This window comes from Pipistrellus hanaki (genome assembly GCF_964339955.1).
Source record: "Pipistrellus hanaki genome assembly, chromosome: 7".
In the NCBI taxonomy this organism is placed as follows: Eukaryota; Metazoa; Chordata; class Mammalia; order Chiroptera; family Vespertilionidae; genus Pipistrellus; species Pipistrellus hanaki.
The window spans coordinates 21637604-21658998 of NC_140509.1; the positions used below are offsets into that span (position 1 = coordinate 21637604).

At 36.2% G+C, this 21395-nt stretch overlaps 1 protein-coding gene across 2 annotated transcripts in view; it reads right to left on the reverse strand.

The window, feature by feature from the left end:
* Nucleotides 1–367: 367 nt before the first annotated feature.
* HMGCLL1 (3-hydroxy-3-methylglutaryl-CoA lyase like 1) overlaps nt 368–21395 on the reverse strand; it is a 221231-nt gene continuing 200203 nt past the window's right edge. For both annotated transcript variants that reach the window (XM_084890880.1, XM_084890879.1), the window contains exons 8-9: nt 4154–4279; nt 368–1714 (exon numbers count right to left, since the gene is read on the reverse strand). In XM_084890880.1, the coding sequence (XP_084747006.1) occupies nt 1613–1714; nt 4154–4279 (228 nt within the window). In that variant the 3' untranslated portion in view covers nt 368–1612. The remainder of the gene's footprint in view (nt 1715–4153; nt 4280–21395) is intronic.

Here is a 21395-nt window from a genome sequence, read left to right on the forward strand (position 1 = left end):
ATCACTGCCCCAGTTCACAGGGCTGCCTTCTTTGTGAAGGGAGAAGCACAGGGGGTATGCAATTAGCAGATCCACAAAGAGATGCAATTTTGCTTGCTTCTGGCACTGCTCCCACCTCCAAACACTAACCCAAATGCAGAGACTTGCGGATCACAAGCTCCTGCTCTCCATCCATCACAACTCAGATGAGCCTGCCTCTTTCATGGAAATGGTTTGGTTTTGTCAATTATCAATATGTTTCCCTCCTGATTCTTCTTATATATCTTTAAAGTTAACTTAGTTGTCATCAGTACTTATTCTGTTGAATTCCTTTCCATTTCAATGTTTTAATGAATATTTAGTAGAAAGTCCACAATGCACACATTCATATTTCAAGTTATATTCAAATTTATTCAAAGATAAGATCGCCCAATATTATTGGAGAAGTCTACATAAATAATAGAACAATAGATGTTTTAGAGACACATGTAATAATACTGTCTCCATATTATTTGCATAAGTTACAGAAATGTTTTTCTTAACATAGTCCTCCTGTTCCTCTTCTCAACTTGATATATTACTTTTTGCTATTTCTGGCAATTCTTTCTAGTACAAAAGATAAAAGTTCAGCCACTTCAACTTTAAAAATAACCATAAAAAAAGTCAACAACAAGATGTGATTTAATCAAAGTGCCCTGAATCAATGAAAAACAGTTTATTTTATGAATTAAAAACTGGCTTACTAACACATTCTTAGGATTATAATGACATTTCCTCCAGCAATTTGGAAATGATCTGACAATTATGAATGTGGATTAGGCTACATGTATCAATCTATTCTCATCACTGCAGTTTAGACAGCAAGATGAAAGTTGTGCCTTCTGTTTCTCCACAGTTGAGTAACACCACGCTGGTTTGTACTCTAACTGATGAAAGAAAGAGTATGGTAAACTGGAAGCATGTAACAAACATGGGAGGTCGTAATATGTTTCCAGGATATGGCGCCTTGCCATTGACCACAGCCTCTTGGAACAAGATAAAGTCATTGAAATAGTTAACAGATGTTAGCCATACTTGAAATGTAGGCGTTCTATTGCTAAAAATTATGTAGGGTCGGCTGGAGATCTGGCGCTTGGTCCATTATTTAACTGACTTGGCAAATGGGAAGCTGAGATCCAAAGGCATAAAGCATATCAAGGCCACACACTTTGCACACTATGCAGGGCTCATAAACTACTAACAGTACGTACCCGGTGCTAAGCCAGCTTGATTAAGTATTTCACAGAATATTTGGTATTTAGGGAAATCTTAGGGAAAGCTGAAGTCAATTTTCACGTCTACTAAATTAACAAGTGAGTTCTATAAGAACAAAAGAGTAGACTTTTCTCCATGTTCAAAGGCATATCTACAAATTTTCTTACTTAGCTTCAACTTGTGATTTTCCCTATGACTGGTTTCTCTTTGTGTTGACTTCAAAATGGATTCACTTGCACTCTTTTGAAAAGTATCTCTTTTTTCCCCCAACTTGTGTCTATTCCTTCACATTTCAGAATAAGTTGACAGTAATGATCTTTAGATGAATATCTGTAGCTGAAATGGATCTTCTCGGCCTTGAGTCACAAATTCATTCATGTCAAGCATTGTAGGAGGCTTGTGCTACCTTCGAGTTTGTCGTTTTATTTACAGCTTTGCAAATAAAGTCACCAGCTTCCATTACTTTGTGAAGATTCACACCCTGGTAAAGAAAGCAGGGATACCAGAGGGGAGGAGGCATTTGGAAGGAAGGGGACAAAAAAGATTCCTTTTAATTTTATTAACAGTTATTTAACCACTTAAAGTTACTAAAAAACACACTGCCCATTATTGATTTGGGGGCAAGATTTGTTTTCATGAACCATGCAGTCAAATTTTAGGTTCTTCTTCTTTATTAAAATCTATCTTGAATTTGATCCTGTATAAAACCACAGGCTGGCCACACCTGGATAAATCAGTATAATTCAGGTTGGCACCTTGGATTCTAGGAAGGACAATACTGAAACTAGAAACAACTTATAAATATCAGTGACGGGGAATTAAAATAATAATGGTTTGGAGAAGTTTAGGAAAAAAAATACCTCTTTACAAAGAAACTTGATAGAGCTATAAGAAATACAGGACAGTTGAATATATAATGTTTTTAAACCATATTCAGAAAAACCACTTTGGTGTACTATTGGAGGAGGGAGCTGTGGGTCAAATGAAATGAAGAATATTTAGGGAATATCTGGAACTTGTTTGCCTGGGTTGTACTCTGAAAGTTTGGTAAATCCATGCATGACAGATAGGCCATTGAGTATGAAGGACAAATTTAAGGCATGCTCCTCAGCTCTAGGACTTGGCATAACCAAAGGTCACCTTCCAGGTTTCCACCCAGTACCGATATTGTCACTGGGGGAGGCAGAGCATTAGTGGATTAACCAGAGAGTTGTGCTTAGGCAGCTTTTCATAAACTCTTATTTTCTCCCTCAATATGAACTAGAAACAAGGTGGACTTAAAACTGAACAGATTCAGACTTCCTTGCTATTGAGTAGTTGTTGTTTTGTTTTGTTTTTTAATATTTATGTGAGTCTGTAATTTTCTTAAGTATAAAAAATCAGGGCTTTTTATAACAATGATCATAAAGAGATCATCATTCTAATATAACCAACTAGTCAAGAAAAAATAAGTACCCAATTACTTCTCTCTTTTAATTGATTTGAGACAGAGAGGAAGGGAGTGGGAGCAAGTTATAAAACATGACCTGATACATATTCTGCATCTTCTAAGTTCAATGCAGTCATCAGATCTCTGAGAAAAGATTTATTTTTCTCCTGTTTCTGTCATGACTATACATTGCTGATAGAAATGATTAAGCTACTTTGTAAGTGAAATAATATTTCCTAATCATAGAAAATAGTCAATAGCTTTTGGTGTTTACAAGAAATAGCTTTTGGTGTTTAGTGCCACATGATACAAATGAATGTTGAGCATCTCTATGTAACACAGGTATAGAGTGTGAATAAGCTATAATAATTGCTCTCTGGCTGCATGGGAGCTAGACACAGAAATAAGATCATTTATTCTACAACCTCACTGAAGGTGGGTTCAGAGGTAGAGGCATGGAGGGTAGCATGGGAGCACTAAGGAGAAGAACCCAACAGTATGGACCTGCGAATAGGCAAAAAGATGCCAGAAGAAGAATTTTTGAGGATGGTGGTGCTTCACTCTTGGGTGAAATCAAGTATGGAAAGAAAGGCCATTCCAAGTGGTTGTGAAACCATGAGTGGTGAGAAATAGAATGGTGTAGAAATGAATACTGCAGGCAATTTTGGTGTTGCAGAAGCATTAATATGAGTAGGAGAAAGAGAAGAGGAGAGAGGGGAGAAGGGTGACTGGAGAGACAGGGGAGAGGGAAAAGGATAGAGAACATTCCATTTTGTAATCCAGCTGATGCTTTTATATCTCAGAAACGATTATGAACCTCTAATCATCTGTGAACTGTTTTTCTTGCCTTTCATATTTTTTTCTCTAAAAAAAAAATTCTGCCTTATCGACGGAGTAAGTCATGCTAACAAGCATGTGGCCAAACAAGGTGCTTATTTGGATGGAGCACGTGTGTTTCATGTAACACTTGCAAAGAGACTATTCTTGTTGTCTAGTGTCTCACATGCTAAGTATTGTGGAGCTCTAGGCCTCCAACTGACCATTTTAAATGTCAAAGAGCCTTGGGCTCTTTGCCAGAAGCCTTAGTTGTCACTGGGAGAAAATCAAGATCTCCCTTTTCTCCAAGGGAAACATCTATTAAAAAAAATCCCCAAACTGTGAAAACAATAATCATAACAGGAAAGACACAGGCTCTAATTCACAAAGCAGTAAAACCAAATCAGATAAAACATTTTAAAAAAAAAGTACTTGGAGATCATGCAGCACTATAAAAATGTGAAATGGTAGCATTATTGGTGATTGAACTAGAGCAATAAGTTACTTTATAAGGCTCCCCAAAGAATTTTTATTATATTTTCCCACTGTGCATTTTAGCAAAATAGCAAAAGTATAATAAAACTTTGACCTCAAAATTGCTTCCCAATCTGAGATGCATTCCAAGCTGGATCTGCAAGGAATACATGAATATTAAAATATGTAAAACTCACTTACTGTATTGAGCCCCAGGCCATTAAGCATATATATCAAATCCTCGGTGGCTACATTTCCAGAAGCACCTTTTGCATAAGGGCAGCCACCTAATCCCGAGACTGCAGAATCCACCACGTTGATCCCCATCTGAAAAACAAACCGAAACACCCAGGGCTTGTATATTTCTGGCGTCTAAATTGTTGCATTTCTACTTAACCTGTTCCAAAGAGCAAATAAGCAAAATCTGAACCCCTTGTCCAAACATTCACTTACCCACCTGCTGCTAGAACAGTCCTTGGAGTGCTGCTTTCTTTTCTAACTAATCTCATTTTAATCCTTTTTTTACTAAGGATTTGGGGAACTAGACTAATTGTAGATCAACATTAGGATGGTGTTTTCATTGCTAGCAACACATTTTTCTTTTGTAGGGGGGTGAAGCCTAAAGTAAGATGAATTCACACACCTAGATTGTATGTATTATGCGACCTCAAATCTTAAGTTTTATCCTAAAAGCATTCTATAAACAACATGAACTATTTCTAACATACCAACTCAAAATCAAGGTGCCTTAAAACTTTCTGGTGACGGTAGTGGCAGCATCCCTGCACTTGAAGTATGATTTTTGTGCGTTCAATTCACCCAGTCTTTTCTGAGCCATTATTTTATACACAACACCCTGCTGCTTTGGGTGTAGCAAAGAAATATTTAAGAGGCAAAGCATCCACTACTAATAATAGCATCAACTCACATTTACTAGGTCCTCACAAAGTGCTGGTGGTTATTCTTAACATCTCATGAGTATTAACTCTCAATCCTCACAAAAATCCCTTTGGTAGGTGCTCTTCTATGCCCCCAAATCACAGATGAAGAAACCCAACTACAGAAGGATCACACGTTTTGCCCAAGGTCACCTCTGTCTCCAGAGAATTCACATTCTGCTGTGATCTGTGGCGTCTGAAAACATTGGAGTTGGTACATGTTAATGTGTCTGGGGACATTGGAGGTGGAGGGGCTCTGTGTGTGCTGGAAGACATGAGCACAACAGACTCTCTGGAAAGGGCCCTGGAGATGAGATCTGAATAACAGGAGAAGAGAGGCAGACTATCATGCCTCCGTGAAAGATGATAACTGGGTAATCGAAAGCTACCAGGAGGCCCTATCTGATTCACTCCCGGGCATTAAAGGAAAAGTAACATGACCTCATATAAAATGAGAAGCACCTGAAAGCAAGAGCTCTCAGCCAACCTGCTAGATCAGCAGTTCTCAATCACAGTCAGAATCCCCATGCCCAGAATGCTAGATCCCCAGAGTTTCTGATTCAGGAGGTCTTGGCTGAAACTTGAGAATTTGAATTTTTAACAAGATCCCAGATGCTGCTCGCACTGCTGCTCTGGGGATCACTGTTTCCTTTCTCTTTTCTTTATTAATAACCTTTTTATTTTAGAATCATTTTCGATTTTCAGAAAAAAATGTAGTACAGAACATTCCCGTATATTCTGCACCCAGTTTCCCTTATTGTTTACATATTCAGGATTATAGTCTCATTGTCATGGCTCATGAGTAAGAATCAAAAGTTATTATTAACTGAAGTCCATATGTTGTTCAGACTTTCTTAGTTTTTAACCTAATGTCCTTCTGTTTCAGGAACTCCTTCAGGTCACAGCACTGCATTTAGTGCTCTCCTCTCCTTAAACTCCTCTGGCCTGGGTTGTTTCCCAGACTTGCTTCCTCTTTGTTGACTTGGATGATTTTGAGTAGTACTTGTCATGTGTTTTGTACAGTGTTTTTCAGTATGGGTTTATCTGATTTATTTTTCTTCATGTTTACAATGAGTTCTGGGGTAAGGTGAGGAAGATGACAAAGGTGGTTCTTAATTCCTCACATCCAGGGTACTGTGATATTATGATTAATAAAAATACACATATTTGGTCATTCAGATGGTCCAAGAATATCGGTATTTCTCATATTTGGTCTTCCATGGTTCCTGGCTAGAGTGCCTTAAACCCTTGGGATTTCCTAAGTGATGAGCATTATAAAGGAGGCTTCTGTTGTTTATGAGGTGACATAGGGATCTCACCTTAGGGATGGGGCCTGGTTGTTGTCTGGTGCCATTATGTGATTGGAGGGTTAGAATTTTCAGTCCCACTTAATTTCCTAAGGGCAGGGCATTTGGAGAGCGTCTGGGTTGGTGTACTTGTACAGGTGCTGGGAGAGGCATGTCCTTACAGAGGGCATGGAAGCTCTGTGACCTTCCCTGTACCTTATCCTATGTGTCTATTCCATCTCACTGTCTGAGTTATATCCTTAGATCATAAACTGGTGACCTAGTATGTAAAATATTTCTCTGAATTCTATAAGTCATCCAGCAAATTAGTTGAACCCAAGGAACAGGTTGTGGGAACCTGATTTATGGACAGTATATCAAAAGTATAGGAAACAGTCTGGACCTGTGAATGGCAACCGAAATTCAAGGAGGGAGTTGTGGGAAATGCTAATCTGTATCCTGTTGGTTAGAGTCACAGATGATAACTGGGCTTGTAACTGGTATCTGAAGGTGGGAAATGCAAGCTTGTAGGACTGAACATTGAACTTGTGGAATCTGATTCTACCAGCATCAGAATTAAGTTGAGTGGTCTAGAATTGTCAGTTTGGGGGCAGAAACCTCCTCCACCTCCCCCCACACTGGAACTGAGTTCAGAAACCCAGATAGATCAAACTGTCAAAATCCTTTGACTGGCGGCATTAGACTTTATCACCTGGCTGAGGTAGTATTTGCCAGGTTTTGCACTGTGAAGCCCCACGCCTCACTTCCTATACTGTACTCTTTGGGGGGAAAAAACTCATTATGTGCAGCTCATATTTAAAGAGTGGACAATATCTATATAAACTATTTGGAATTCTCCTATAAGGAAAACTTGTCTATTCTCCCATATTTGTTTGCAAATATTTGTTTATATCAGTAGGGACTCATAGGTATTCTTCACTTTTGGTTATAATCCAGTGTTATACATTGTATTGTTCAAATTGTTTGAGATTGGGGAGCTTGTTTTTTAAACAACTCTTCTAGATTCGTTCTTGTGAGACTTAAGATATGTTTACTTAGGCTCATTAGGACAGAACCATCGTCCAAAGTCCTGGATGTCTTTGGGGCCCAAAAGAAGTTTGCAAATATTATCTGTTTGCTTCTCCATCTTAGTTTCTCCTGTTTATACTGGTACTTCTCAACTTGGGAAGGTCTCAAAAGCTCTCCCTCCATTACAAAAATCTCTCTCAAATAGTGATCCTATGAGGTCAGTCTTATTCAGATGTTAACAAGTGACCAGCTAAAGTACTTGTCCATTTAGAACAGGGGTGGGCAACCTTTTTTTCTGCCAAGAGGCATTTGGATATTTATGGCATCATTCGCAGACCATACAAAATTATCAACTTAAAAATTAGCCTGCTATATTTGGTCAAACATTTAATTACGTAACTCACCCCTAATGCCTTGGCAGGATCAGACCAAATGATTTAAGGCCCACAGGCCAGATGTTCCCTACCTCTGATTTGGAATAATTTATTGAAGTTGCTGTGAATCAAAACAATAAGTATAAGAACTATGTACTGGGAGTGAAATATGTGGTATTGTCCAGTAATTGGGAAAGACTAATGTTAGGATGCTGGCTCATTTCTGGGAGTCTGCCATTACATCCAGTAGGCAGAGGGATTCTTGATTTACAGAGGTCTATAAGTTCAGTAGAATTTAATCTACCCCTCACCAAGACAGAAGTTTCACTGGTTCTCAGTCCTGGCTACCCTATATAATCACCTTGGGACCTTTCAAAAGGAACACTCAAACTTCTCCCCAAACCAATGATATCACAATTTCTTCCAGGAAATGAGGTCAGGTATTTGTACCAGGAGATTCTTTTGTGTAACTAGGTGTGGGAACCCCTGAGGCAGAGATTCCCATCCATTTTTCCTTTATCAGTCCTGGGTCTGAGTCAGCTTTAATTTTAGAGAAGCTCTGTACCCTGTGGGCAACAGTTAATTAAACATGACTGTGGACTTTTCAAGGACATCAGTTTCTGAAAGAAGACCCAAAAGAGTATGAGGGAGCAAAAGCCAGCAGTACTGGCATGGTAGGTGAAAGGTGGTGTCAGCCTACCATGAGGGCTGGAATCCACATATCATGTTCCTTTTCCCACCACTGAGGATGAAAGCTCAGCCACAGGGCCACAAGGCCTTAATTGGCCTTTTGAGAGAGAGTGAAAAAAACAGGTCACTCCTACCTTGTAACTAAAGCCCTACTGAGTGTAACTAATGGACCCTGTTGGGTGGCTAACATGAAAGGATTATTCGTGATAAAATAACCAGAGTCATGAGAGAGGAACAAAATTAACCAATGTCAAAATTGAGCAAACATAAATAAAGATAGAAAAACAATCTCACATTAAGTCTGAGAGCAAAGACTGAGAGCAAACTAAAACACTGTGGTATTTTCCACTTTCAGCTCAAAAAGATTATTAGCAATGAAATAGCATAGAGCAACAGAATATGGGGAGGAAAAAACTTCAACAATAGGAGATTGCACAAACAAAAAGCTGTATGAAAGAAGTCAGGTGCAAAAGAGGGCATCCATTATGATTCCATTAAGATAAGTTTTCGAATAGATAACAACTAATGCTGTTAGAAGTTAGGATAATAGTTCACCTTTGAAAGGTAAATACAAATGGGCACAATTAGAGCTTCCCAGGATGCTGACAACATTTCATTTCTTGAACTGGGCTGGTCACACCAATGTCAGTTTGTGAAAGTTCTCAGAAGTTTGTGTTTATAAATTGGTCAATTTTCTGTGTGTGCATTAGACTTTGATAAATATCAATGACAAAAAAAGCAGTCTTGTTGAACATTCAGGTAAACAGAACATTTAAACTGGTAGTGAAATAAATTGTAATTATTTTCTGAGGGGCAATTAATCAGCAATTAGTCTTAGTTACCCATATCCATCATCCTAGTAATTTTTATTAAAAAAAAGAAGTGCTTCCCAAGGAATAGTCCAAAAAGCCTAAGTAAATTACGTGGAGGGAAAAAATAGGTTTATAGCTGTAAGTACACAAAACACAGTTTATTCTTGTGTTGTTATTCTTTAATTATTGTATTATTTTCTATATGAATGACTGTAAACCTACTTTACCCAATCCTGTAGTTAGATTAACATATATATTTTAATGTATATGTGTTGTATCTGAAACACACCACTCATGCACATCTATATAGAGATTCATCACAATAAAATTTATAAGAATAAAAATTTGAAAGCAATTCATATATCAACTAGTATAGTGAAAAATAATTTAAATATGATGTAGCTATAAAATGGAATGATAAATGACATACAATGAATAATTAAGGAAAAAAAGTTTAGAGAATCATGACCAACAGTACATAGAATCATGACTACATTTTACCCTTCTCAAAAATAGGACTTAGGTGGTATGCCAAATGCCAACAGTGGTGATCAGTGGGTGGTATGGTTATAGGTTATTTCTTTTAATTCTGTGTGTCTTTGTTTTCTAACGCATGTGCAGTGGCTATTAATTACCATAACATATAAGTAGAAAAAGTAAGATTTCTGCAAATTTTAGCCTGCTTTTGAATGGTAGTAGATAAATGAGAATGAGCACAAATGAATCCAATACTGAATTTCTCAGCATCATTATTTTGCATCTAATTATCTTCCCATGGTCTAGGACTGTAGGGCTGCTTGGCATGTCTGGTAAAGGCAGATGTGATCTGAGTGAAAAGCTACCTGGAATATGGTCTTTTCTCTTTCTTAATATCAGGCTAGATATAAACATAGATTCTCTTTCAGTAAGCTCTTCACAAATTAATGGAACCAACTCTAAAAGCAATATGTGGATTTAATGTTTAAAGAACCAATTTTAAAGAGAGCTTATTAAAGTCTACACTATCTGAAAAGAAGAATATTAAGATATTTTTCCCTTTTAAATTCCCTCAAACACACACATACACACACACACACACACACACACACACACACAGTATTTTAAAAATATTTTTTTATGGAATATCTCCAACATTCTGTCCTCTATTAAATGTGAAGCTCTATTCCTCAGAAATAAAAGATATCCTCAGTGGCTAACATTACCCATATGCTAAGTAAGAAAGTTTTATTTTTATTATACATGTTTTTCTGCATCTACTTCTCTATTCCATTAGAAATGACAGGTAATGCTATGTACATAAGTTCTTACCAGCATGAGAAAAAAAACAAAAACCTATTATTCTTTTTATAAAATCTGTACAGCAAACAAGGGACCATATTTGTGAGCTTTATTATTAAAATGTATTAGTGAAATTGTGGTATTAAAGTAAATGCCATTGTATGTACTATATAATATATTTGAAAATAATTGATAGGCCACCTAACTGATACAAGAGATCACCTGCCTTCAGAATCATTCTTAGAAAGATACTCCTTTTCCCACTTCTCCAAATGTAAAGCATGAATTTAAAACTTTCAGACTCCTGTGTGTGTGTGTGTGTGTGTGTGTGTGTGTGTGTGTCTGATCACACAAGCACAGGTGTTGTTTTGCACCATATAATGCAAAAACAAAACCTTTGTGTTTTGCTTGGAAGGAAAGTACATCTTTAGATGAGTAACCACATGGTGGCAATGTAGCTCCAAAATCCACCCAGTCCAACTCCATGGTGTTCCAGCGCAAGAAAATGGCAAACACATAAATGAATAGCTTTATGTAATGCAAACAAATGTTTTTCCTTTAAAATAAGAAAACATTTACTAATGGTGTATAACACAAGCTGTAAGTTAATTTATTTAGTATATATATTTTTTATTCTTCTTTTAACTTGAATGTGTTCATTAATCCTGTTCTATGTGCTGGGGACTTAGAATACATACAAAGTCAATGCACCTCATGAAATGAAGCATTAGAAATAAAACTCACTATATATTTTGTCTGTCACTGAGAAGCAGCTTATTATCCAATGATAAATAATTCTCTTTAGAGCTGAAGGAATGAATTCTCCCTAAAACAAAATAAATTCAGAACTCAAAGGATTGAGCTGTTCTTGGCCTCCATGTTTCTCAAAGCTCATGATTAAAGCTTTTACCCAGTGACCCAAGCTCCAGTAAACTTGGTGAGTGCATTTAGAATGGTCCACCTGCTTGAGCTCTCCAGATATGTGCCTGGACCTAAGTGCTGAGGGAAATAGATACAATGCTAGTGGCCGCTTTTGCTGGGAAATGAAAAATTGGTGTAGCTAGATGATGAACATATTGCTCTGTACTACAACTTTAGGTGAGCTATGAGAAATACTAATTCTGTATGGTGCTTAGATGCCCAGACTAGGCTTACATGTGAACTAAAAGTACTGTCTTGACTTTTTCTTGGTGCTGTCTGATCTTACTATTTCCCAAACAAAACTGAGATATTCAATAAGAAAAGCCAAACATTCATCTTGCAAAATATTTAATGAAATCTAAATTTTAGGTATTGAGGATACATAATACTAAAGTCTCAAGGAACATATACAATGTTGGTAATGCTAGTTTTTGAAACAATAGCTACTTTGTTTACCTTTGAAGATAGAATTTTATCAAAAAATCTTTAATAATGTTAGATTCAAATAAATTTCCTGATAATGCAAAATACTTATTTTTAGATTTAACTTACTAAGGGAAAGGCACATATTCATGAGAGGTAAAATATTTTGAAAATATAAATGTACCCAACTGGTGTGGCTCAGTGGTTGAGCATTGACCTATTAACCAGAAGGTCATGGTTCAATTTCTGGTCTGGGCACATGTTCCTGTTGTGGGCTCCATCCTTGATGGGGAGTGTGAAGGAGGCGACTGATTAATGATTCTCTCTCATAGATGTTTCTATCTTTCTATCTCCCTTTCCCTCCCTCTCTGAAATCAATAAAAGTATATTAAAATATATAGAAATGAAGTACTCTTCTCTTCCAGTGGCAGGCCAGATGTTGCTATGGGTCACAGCACTCTTTTTAACAAGCTCAGATATTGCCTTGAGATGCTTCTTATACAGCACTCTAGATAGTTACAATATATTGAGTACCAGCTGAGAAAGAATCCTATTTGCTATTAATATGTTGTGAACATAATATCATGCTATATAAGCCACAGATAATGAACAGTTAGCATATAAGAATAAAGCACAGTGTGTTTTTTTGTTTGTTTGTTTGTTTTTAAAAACTGAAGTACATACCTAAATTGGTGTGTAAATAATTATAAGCATACAGACTGCTGGTAGGGATGACTAAGTTAATGGTGATTGATTACTAATGCCTTCTATAACATCTCTCTCCTGAGAAAAGCTTCATTTCTCCTCATCTTAATACATCCAGTGAGATAGGCTTACCTTCATTTAGAATATTTCAAATTGTGATAGAGATGGGGGTGTGTATATAGAAGGGGGGTGTTAAAGTAGAAGGAGAAACTGATAAGAAGAGGAGTTTCAATTGTAGTGACACTGAGAAGATAAAAAATACCATTAGTGAACATTTATTAAATGTTTATTTTGTCATAAGCACTGCACCATATGCTTCCCATATGATAAACCCCCACAAAATCAATGTGAAGTGAGCAGTACTAGTAATACATGCCTAGATTACTGATGAGGAAACTGAGGCTCAGAGAAGGCAAGTGCTTCATAGATTTAGTGGTATGACACAGAGGAAGAACACAAACTCAGTCTTACAATTCTGGGCTACTGCTCAATAGTCAATATTAACTGGCCACATGCCAGACACATTACTAAACAGATTATTTCATTTGATTGTGAATTAGGAAGAGAGCATTGACAAATGAAAATACTTTTTCTTATCTTTCTTAAACTTCCTGAAAAGTTTATTACAATTTAGCAACATTATCAAGACACTTGAGAAAGTAAATGATGGTTGCCCCAGTCATAGTATTTTTAGGAAGCGAACCTAAGAAAATAGCCAGAAATGCTAATCCAGGTTTATGTTCCAGGGTGGATGCTCTTTGTAACATTATTTATAGTGGTGGGGAAGGCTCATAAGTGACATCTCCACAAGAGATAAATGGTTAACAGATAGTTTAACAAAGATAAAATATTATGAAACAATTACATATTTTCAAAGAATATTTAATGGCATAAAAATGATTATAAGAAAATTGACAATTAGAGGGCAGGGTACTTATGTTTGGCAGGATTCATTAGTGTTTCTAGATTTTAAAAAATCTGCTTTATTATATATATATTGGTATATATAAATCTCTTGTATATATAAATCTCTTCTATATATACACTTATTATATACACATACAGTCATGTAATTAGGACAAATTAAACTTATTTTAAAATATATACTCTTCTTTCACAATCATTCCCTTCTTCTACCACTAAAATACACCCCCCCCCCCAAGTAGACAGATCTTGCTCTATTTTCTCATTTCTTAGATTTAGTTCAAATTCTACAGATGATTCCTCTCAGGATCATCTCTTTTTGTTCATTCTCGAGTGGATATTGCCTCTACTTCTTTAGTAGCCATCCATTCTCTCTAATCTATTAGCACAAAATATTTGGATCTGTTGTGATAATAGGAAGACTATATATATATATATATATATATATATATATATATATATATATATATGTGTGTGTGTGTGTGTGTGTGTGTGTGTGTATATATATATATATATATATATATATATATTAAAGCAGCAAGCAATATATATTAGCTTTACAATGTTAGGAAATTTACTCTGTCTCTTTCATATATGCTCAGTATATGGCATTAGAACCCAGAACATAAGTTACTACTAAAATATTTTTTAAAATGATCAAACCAATGATATGCATAGAAAAATAATACATGTAATATTAAGAACTTGGTGCAAGTATGTCTATACAAGGAATAAGTTAAATTGATAAAATTCAATTAGAGACACAGAACTACATAAAAATGTATAACCAAATAAATAAAACATGTCAGTGGATCATAATTTTGTTTGCTCCCTAAACCTTCTTTTATAATAGAAGTGCCTCATCATAAAGATGGGCTTTTTTTGTTTACTCACTGACTTTTTATTAATCCTGGCGGCAGCTGATTGGAACTACATGGGGTCACAATCACAGTGTCCTCCCCCAGAATTTGGAGCAAAGGCAAAGACAGAATCCATTTTTCTCAGAAGTGAGATGTATAGCATACGGCTTTAGACAAGCAATTTTTTTTCCCCAGTGGGGAGCAAAGAAAGTTGGTCTGTTGTAAAAGGTAAAATGAAGCATAGTCAAATCAGAGAAATGCCACCTGAATTCCAGACAGCCTTTCAGTGCTTCCTGAGGTCCAACTTTAATTTCCTCCCTACCTTTGTTTCTAAAATAACATTTAATGAGAGCTGTGCCAAATGCATTTACCCACAAAATAATCCCAGGAAGTAAGTACTATTATTATTATCCTCATTTCATAAATGAGAAAACTGAGCCACAAAATGTTTAATAATCATACAGAATGTCATATATTTGGTAAGTGATGAAAGCTGAGAGTCAGAATCAGGTGTAAAGGCTTCCAAATCTCTGCTCTTGACTTGCCTGTGTACTTCCTCTAAGAGGTTTCCATGAGATATCATGATGCTATCCACATAATAGTCTCTTTTCTGCTTAAGGTAGCTCCAGTTGGCTATTGTCACCTGGAAGCAAAGAGTAGTACCTAACACATTAAGTTAATGGCCTGACAGAGAAGATATTCATAAATACAATGAGCTATAATATAAGGCAGAATGTGGTAGCTATTATAATAATTATAACCAAAGCTATTTAGAAGCACCGGTGATATAGGTTCTCTATTTTATAGTGTAGCAAGAAAGGAGAGGTAGTAGGGAGAAGTTTGATGAATAATTTGGCTCTGAATTGGGCCTTGAAGGATGTGAAAAGGTGAGGAATGAATACTCGACACACAGAACACACCGAGAAAGACACAAATGATGAACAGGCCAAGGACAAACTGAGTTTAATGAGACTTGTAAGGAGTGTTGGGGTGGATAAAATACAGATCCTGATCATGGCAGGCCCTAAATGTCTTTCTATAGGGTATGAGTTTCATTGTCTAGGATCCTGGTTGGCAAACTGAGGCTCGTGAGTGGCTCTTTGGCCCCTTGAGTGTGGCTCTTCTACAAAATACCATGGCCTGGGCAAGTCTATTTTGAAGAAGTGGCATTAGAAGAAGTTTAGGTTTAAAAAAATTGGCTCTCAAAAGAAATTTCAATCTTTTTACTGTTGCTAATTGGCTCTGTTGACTGAGTTTGCCAATCACTGGTCTAAGACATAAAGATCGACTTAGAATTTATGAATAATCATGCCTTCATCAGCATTTTGTTTTACTCAGATTTAATTACCAAGGGAGCAATAATTGTGACGGTAGAAGGTTGAAAATATGTACTAGTAAACAGAAATACTAGCTAGAAAATAGGTACAATGGGTCAAATCAATGGTGACGAGTATTTAAAAAGAAGCAGAAGGAATAAAAATATTTTTAAGGAATAAAATTGAGGTAAGTTTGTGAGGTAAAATAATTGTCTAAAACAATGAGGAATAATGGAGGAAAAAGGTATAATTAACAAAAGCATGTTAGTTGTTTCTAGTTTAACAACTAAATGTAGGATGATCTAGTAACTGGAATTGTATACAGAATCAACTCTAGTAAAAGGTAGAAATTGCTTTCTTAAAAAATCCTTATAAATATAGAAAACTGTATAGATAACACATGTTTCTTAAAGCAACCCTGATATTTAAAAACTAACATTAATTCTTTTTGATCTCTCATTACATACCCATTTCCACTTGCTCACTCTAATTCATAGTTAAGCTTTCTTATAACCCAAGGAATTAGTCTCCATTGGGTAGTAAGGTGATTTTTAGAAGATATGATAACATGTTTCCTGGGTCTCTCAGAAGAGTCCAAGGGTCCTCCTCTCTGCTGAGTAATAGGGGTGTGGTTGGTGGTAAAGGGTGATAAGACACTCTAGGTAGGTTTAGGGGAGCCCTAGAACTCAAGAGTTGTACACAAGACTCAGAAATCCCCATCCTGCTGGCTGTGATAACAGAGCATCAAAGGCAAAGTGAGTTGTGTGGCAAACATGACTCAAGGCAACCTCAAAGACAATAGGGCACTCAAACCTGTCTTAGAAAGCATACAAGAATTCCCCATTTCCTCCTATAGGGCCAAGAGGGCACTGGTAGGTATAATGGCTCTAGAATCATGACTAGGAAAGTGCAGAGTGTGGGCTAATAGCCACTGATCATGGTAAGGGTACTATCATAAGACTAAGGCTGAACAGCCCGGAACACCCCATCTCAGTGGTGACAAAAGACTAAGGATGCCATTTGCCAGGTAACCCTTGACTAATGGCAATATGGTACTTAAACTTTCTTCAAATTTAGCTCACTCTTACGCATAGGAGAAAAAGAGGGTCAGGAGAAACTTGAGACATTTTTTCAAAAATCAGAAATGGCTAAGGTGATTTAAAACACACATATTCAGCCATTTAGAGATATTTGTTTAGGGACATTTAAATTGGAGGATTCATTAAACTGGACATTGTTATATATTTACATAGATATGGAATGTAAAATATCTTACAATATTAACCACTGTGTGAGTATTACCACTCACATTTTTATTATTCATTTCAAATAACTCAAGTTCAACCTGATTTCTAAATAACTTTGCTTACTCTAGGGCCACCATTGATCAGAATATCTCACAAGATATTTATGGAAACAAGATACTAATTTTTCTAAGCAGTAAATACAATTTGAAAGAAGAAAGCTTAGCACACATGAAATCAGAATGGGCTTTTCTCTAGTGGAAGCCAATTATTCAAAGAAGGTAGGAAAATAAAAATAGGTATAATTACAGCTAAATAGATAGGAGATTAAGCATGTTTAGAGAAAAACAATGTATCTGGAAAACATGATATAATCAATGGTTATGGCAGTTGTGAGCATTTATCTTGGGATAAAACTCAGAGGTAGATAATAGTTGTAGTTACATAGTTCAAGATGATTTTGTGGTCCAGAGACATTCTGTATGGTTCTAGAGCAAAACAACAGAGATTGTGCTTGATTATGAGGGGTAACTTGCTAGCTATTCAATGCTACCCAAACTGAAACGGGTTGTCTCAAAATAACCATCTCCTTGGCCACTGAAAGTATAAAAAGACAATCAAAATCTACAACTGTAGAAAGAAAAATCCCTTCTACTGTGAGTGAAAGCCAAGTCAGGCTTTCTATAAATGCATGTTAAATTTAGTTTGCTCAATAACATGCAATTGTGTCATAAAGTTATAAACATAGACAAACAGAATTAAAATATTAAGAGCTTCTTCTCTTATAGTTTGAAGCAACACATTAATGAGGTCAGTCCATTTGTTGGTATCTGAACTAAGACAGAGAAATTCTTAGTAAAGATGTAATAAATTCTTAAGGCAAAATGCAGTAATCCTCCAGATAGTATGTAGCTGTGATGTCCAGTGCTAATAGCCAAGAAAAAGTAATATATTGTAAAACATAGTTTTTTAAAACAAACAAACAATCTCCTGAAGGGTGCCAAACCCACACATATTTGGTATTTGTGGCAAGGCTCCCCAGTACCACTAGACTTACGAAAGCTGCCATATAACTTGTAACGTACTTATTTTTTTTTTTAACTTAAATACTTCCAATTATCCCAAATTCAATGCCACCCTCAGTTAAGAATAAAAATAGATAAGGAGATAGCAATCTTTAGATTTAGTTCAATTCAAGTGCTATTTTCCACTCTGGCTAGATAATGTTTAGAGGAGAAAAATTACATTATAGGATATATAAGAAAATACACCAAATATAAATCATGGTAAAAACAAACAAACAAACAAACACAAACACAAAAAAACAAACAAACAAATGAAAACACACACACACTCACACAAAAAAACCCAGATAGATATGGGTGAGAATGCAAGTTAGTCTCAACAACTCTCACAACATCACAACAGAACTAGATAGGTGCCATCTGATTTCCAAAGAACATTCCTCAGTGATAATCAAGTGAGTGTTTTGAGAGGTCTTGCATGTCTGTCCTCTTTCTGTTCCTTATCACTGAGGACTGATTCCTTGAGAAGGGGAGAGGGGGGGGGGGGGCTGCATTCCCAAAACTCTCTTATCAGCTAGACTCCTGCAGGTTCAGCCAATAGAAGGCTCTTCTAAAAAAATTGAGTTCTATCTTTATCCTTATATCAACTTATTTCATCATAAAGACATATAACTCCATCTCATTAGCTTAGACTCTTCAAAGATAACTTCCCTAAATTCCATTTTAAAGTGATTCCCTTGCATTTATTGTAGTTATTTCAAAATATTTTTTAAAAGATGTATTTTAATGGGGGATCCCCCAACACACACATGCATCCTAAAAACTCCTGCTGGAGATATTGTCCATTCATCTTACTACATTGCATACTATATTAATCAGGATCATTAGACTGACTGACTTAATTAAAAAAAAAGAACAGACTCATTGGTTCAATGGGGAAGAATTTAGTGGAGCTGATCCCTTGCTGCTGCTTTTCCTCATTTGCTCTTTCCCTCTCTCCCTCCCTTCCTCACTATCTTCCTTTTCCTCTCTCTCTTCCTCTTTCTCTCTCTCTGTTGACCTCTCCCTTTCTTTCTCCCTCCCCTTTAGACATCCTTCCTCTTCTTTGTTCTTTCTTTTCTTAGTTTTCATAATTTATCTCTTCCCCTCTTCATTTGTTTTTTTCTGTGTTGGTTTTATTTTTTTGATGTCTGCAATGACAAAGGTCACAGATGTTTATATAAGAAAAGCAAACACTTTTTCAAGAACTCCAACCAGAAAATTCTTGGGCAAATAATCTTTATTGATCCACCTTGAGTCAGATGTTTATCTATGGACCAATTATTGAAGTCAAGTGTATTCAAGTGCAAAGATTGCTGGCACTCATATACCTAGGAGGACTGTGTGTGTGTGTGTGTGTGTGTGTGTGTGTGTGTGTGTGTGTGTCTGTGTGTGTGTGTGTGTGTGTGTGTGTGTGTGTGTTGGGGGTGGGGGCTAGGCCCTCACAAAAACCACATGGGTGGAGTGGTGGGGGAACAGTTTTTTAGAAGAAGCAGGGGAGGTATTACTTTTGAGCAGCCCAAACACCAAATATTCATTAACTTCCTACTACAGAGGCTACTCAGTATATTCCATTTAAAATTCAATATCATAAAAAGATTGATTAGTGTTGAGCATTAATGTAACTATGTCTTTGCTTTAGGAAACTAAAAACATTTAATGCTCAGTAGTGGCAAATGTCCATCCCATCACTGAACAGATATCTGTTAAATTCCTACCTGGCCCTGGGTGCAAAGTATACAATTGTGGAAAATAATACATACAAAATTGTGCCCTCAGGACCAAAATTTCTGAGAAAAACAACGGTTAAATAAGATAAAAATAATGCAGGAAAATGAGGGACAGGAGAGAAATGTCAATTTACACCATTCTTTTGAGAAACGTTGCCCTGATAAAGGAGTACTATTTAAGATGAAACCTAGATGAGGTAGGAAAGTGAAGTAGGAATTTATCTGAAATAATAGCCTTTAATGCAAAAGTGAACAAGGTCAGAACAAACCTTTGAAAAGAAAGGATGTGTATTATATTTAGAGAGCAGTAAAGAGAATACTGTTACTGGTGTAGAGGAGGCATAGAGACAATGTTAGAAAATAACATCAGACACACAGTAGGACCAGATCTTGTGGACAGGTATGTTTTAATCATGTCAGTGTCATTAGTATGTAGCACAGCAATTTTCAACCTTTTTTATCTTATGACACACACAAACTAATTAAATTCTGTGGCACACCAAAATACATAGTATTTTTGGCCAATCTTACCAAAAAAAAGTAAAATTTTGAGTCAGTCACATAGGAAGGCTATTATTGTGTTGGGTGTGGTCAAATTTTTTTTTTATTTGACAATTTAAGGGGAAAAGAGGTCAGTGCCTCTAACTAAATAGTTTGGGATTTCATGTTTTAAAAATTCTTATGGCATACCAGTTGAAAATCACTTTTGTAATAAAATCAGTATTTTGTAATAAAATATCTTTGGGCATTATACTTCCTTCCATATCTCAAAATATTTTGCTGTTTAATAGGCCACAATGTCTTGGATTAGTAAACCACAGTGGACTAGGAAGCATGTTATGAGCCGAAGCTCACACGAAGTATGAACAAATTAACTGGGGTCAATTGGGCTTTTCTGTCAAATCAAATGTTTACTTGAACAAAAGTCTACTGTAACTTATTACAGAAGATTTTAGTTTCTTACTGACAATGCAATGTAAATTTTATAAGTGTTTATTAGTTGAATAAGTTCTCACTTCATAGGGACACCTTGTCTTCTCTCAAAACTATAGAATGATAGGTCTTAGTAGCACTTTCAGTTTTATGTAGGCTACAGAATAAATCAGGTATTTAGCCAGTATTTCCTAACCCTTTGCACTCCGAACCATTCTGGACATTGGCTACCAGCTACTCGACGCTACTTTGCGGCGGAAACGTGCGTTGAATTAACTCAATTCCCCGTAATCACTAATAAACTTCAATGTCCCTCCTGAGAGGGGACATCCGAGTGATATGCTAGAATTCCGATGTCCCCTGAGAGGGTACAGCGGAGTGCAAAGGGCTAATTATTCACTTACAAAAGGCTTAACATACCAATATATTTTAAATACAACCCTTTACTGAAAAAACTTATGTGTTTTTTTTTCAGTCAAGATCTGATGTATATGTGAATACTTAAAATAAAAGGGAAACTGTGAGAAGTACCAATTCAGGTAAATTAGGAAAATATTATCAGTTCAAAGGGAAAGGAAATTATTTCAGGCTGAGATAATCAGAGCAAGTTTCATGGAGGAAATGACATCTGAATTTGACCTTGAAGAGTAGGAAGATAGAGAATGGGGGTTGGGGGAGCAGTCCTTAAGAGAAAAATAAAAACAATACCAAGACTGAACTTATTAATGACAATTTCCTTGTTATTTACTGACTTTCACATTAGCCTTCACATAATCCTGAATCCCTCCTGCTACTTAATACCATTTGGTAGACATATCTCAAGTAGTACTAATTTTCTATTTATTAAAAAATATATTAAGTGGTTTCTTTGGACAGCTCACTGTGGGGACATAGATAAGGTAAGATGCAAACCTAT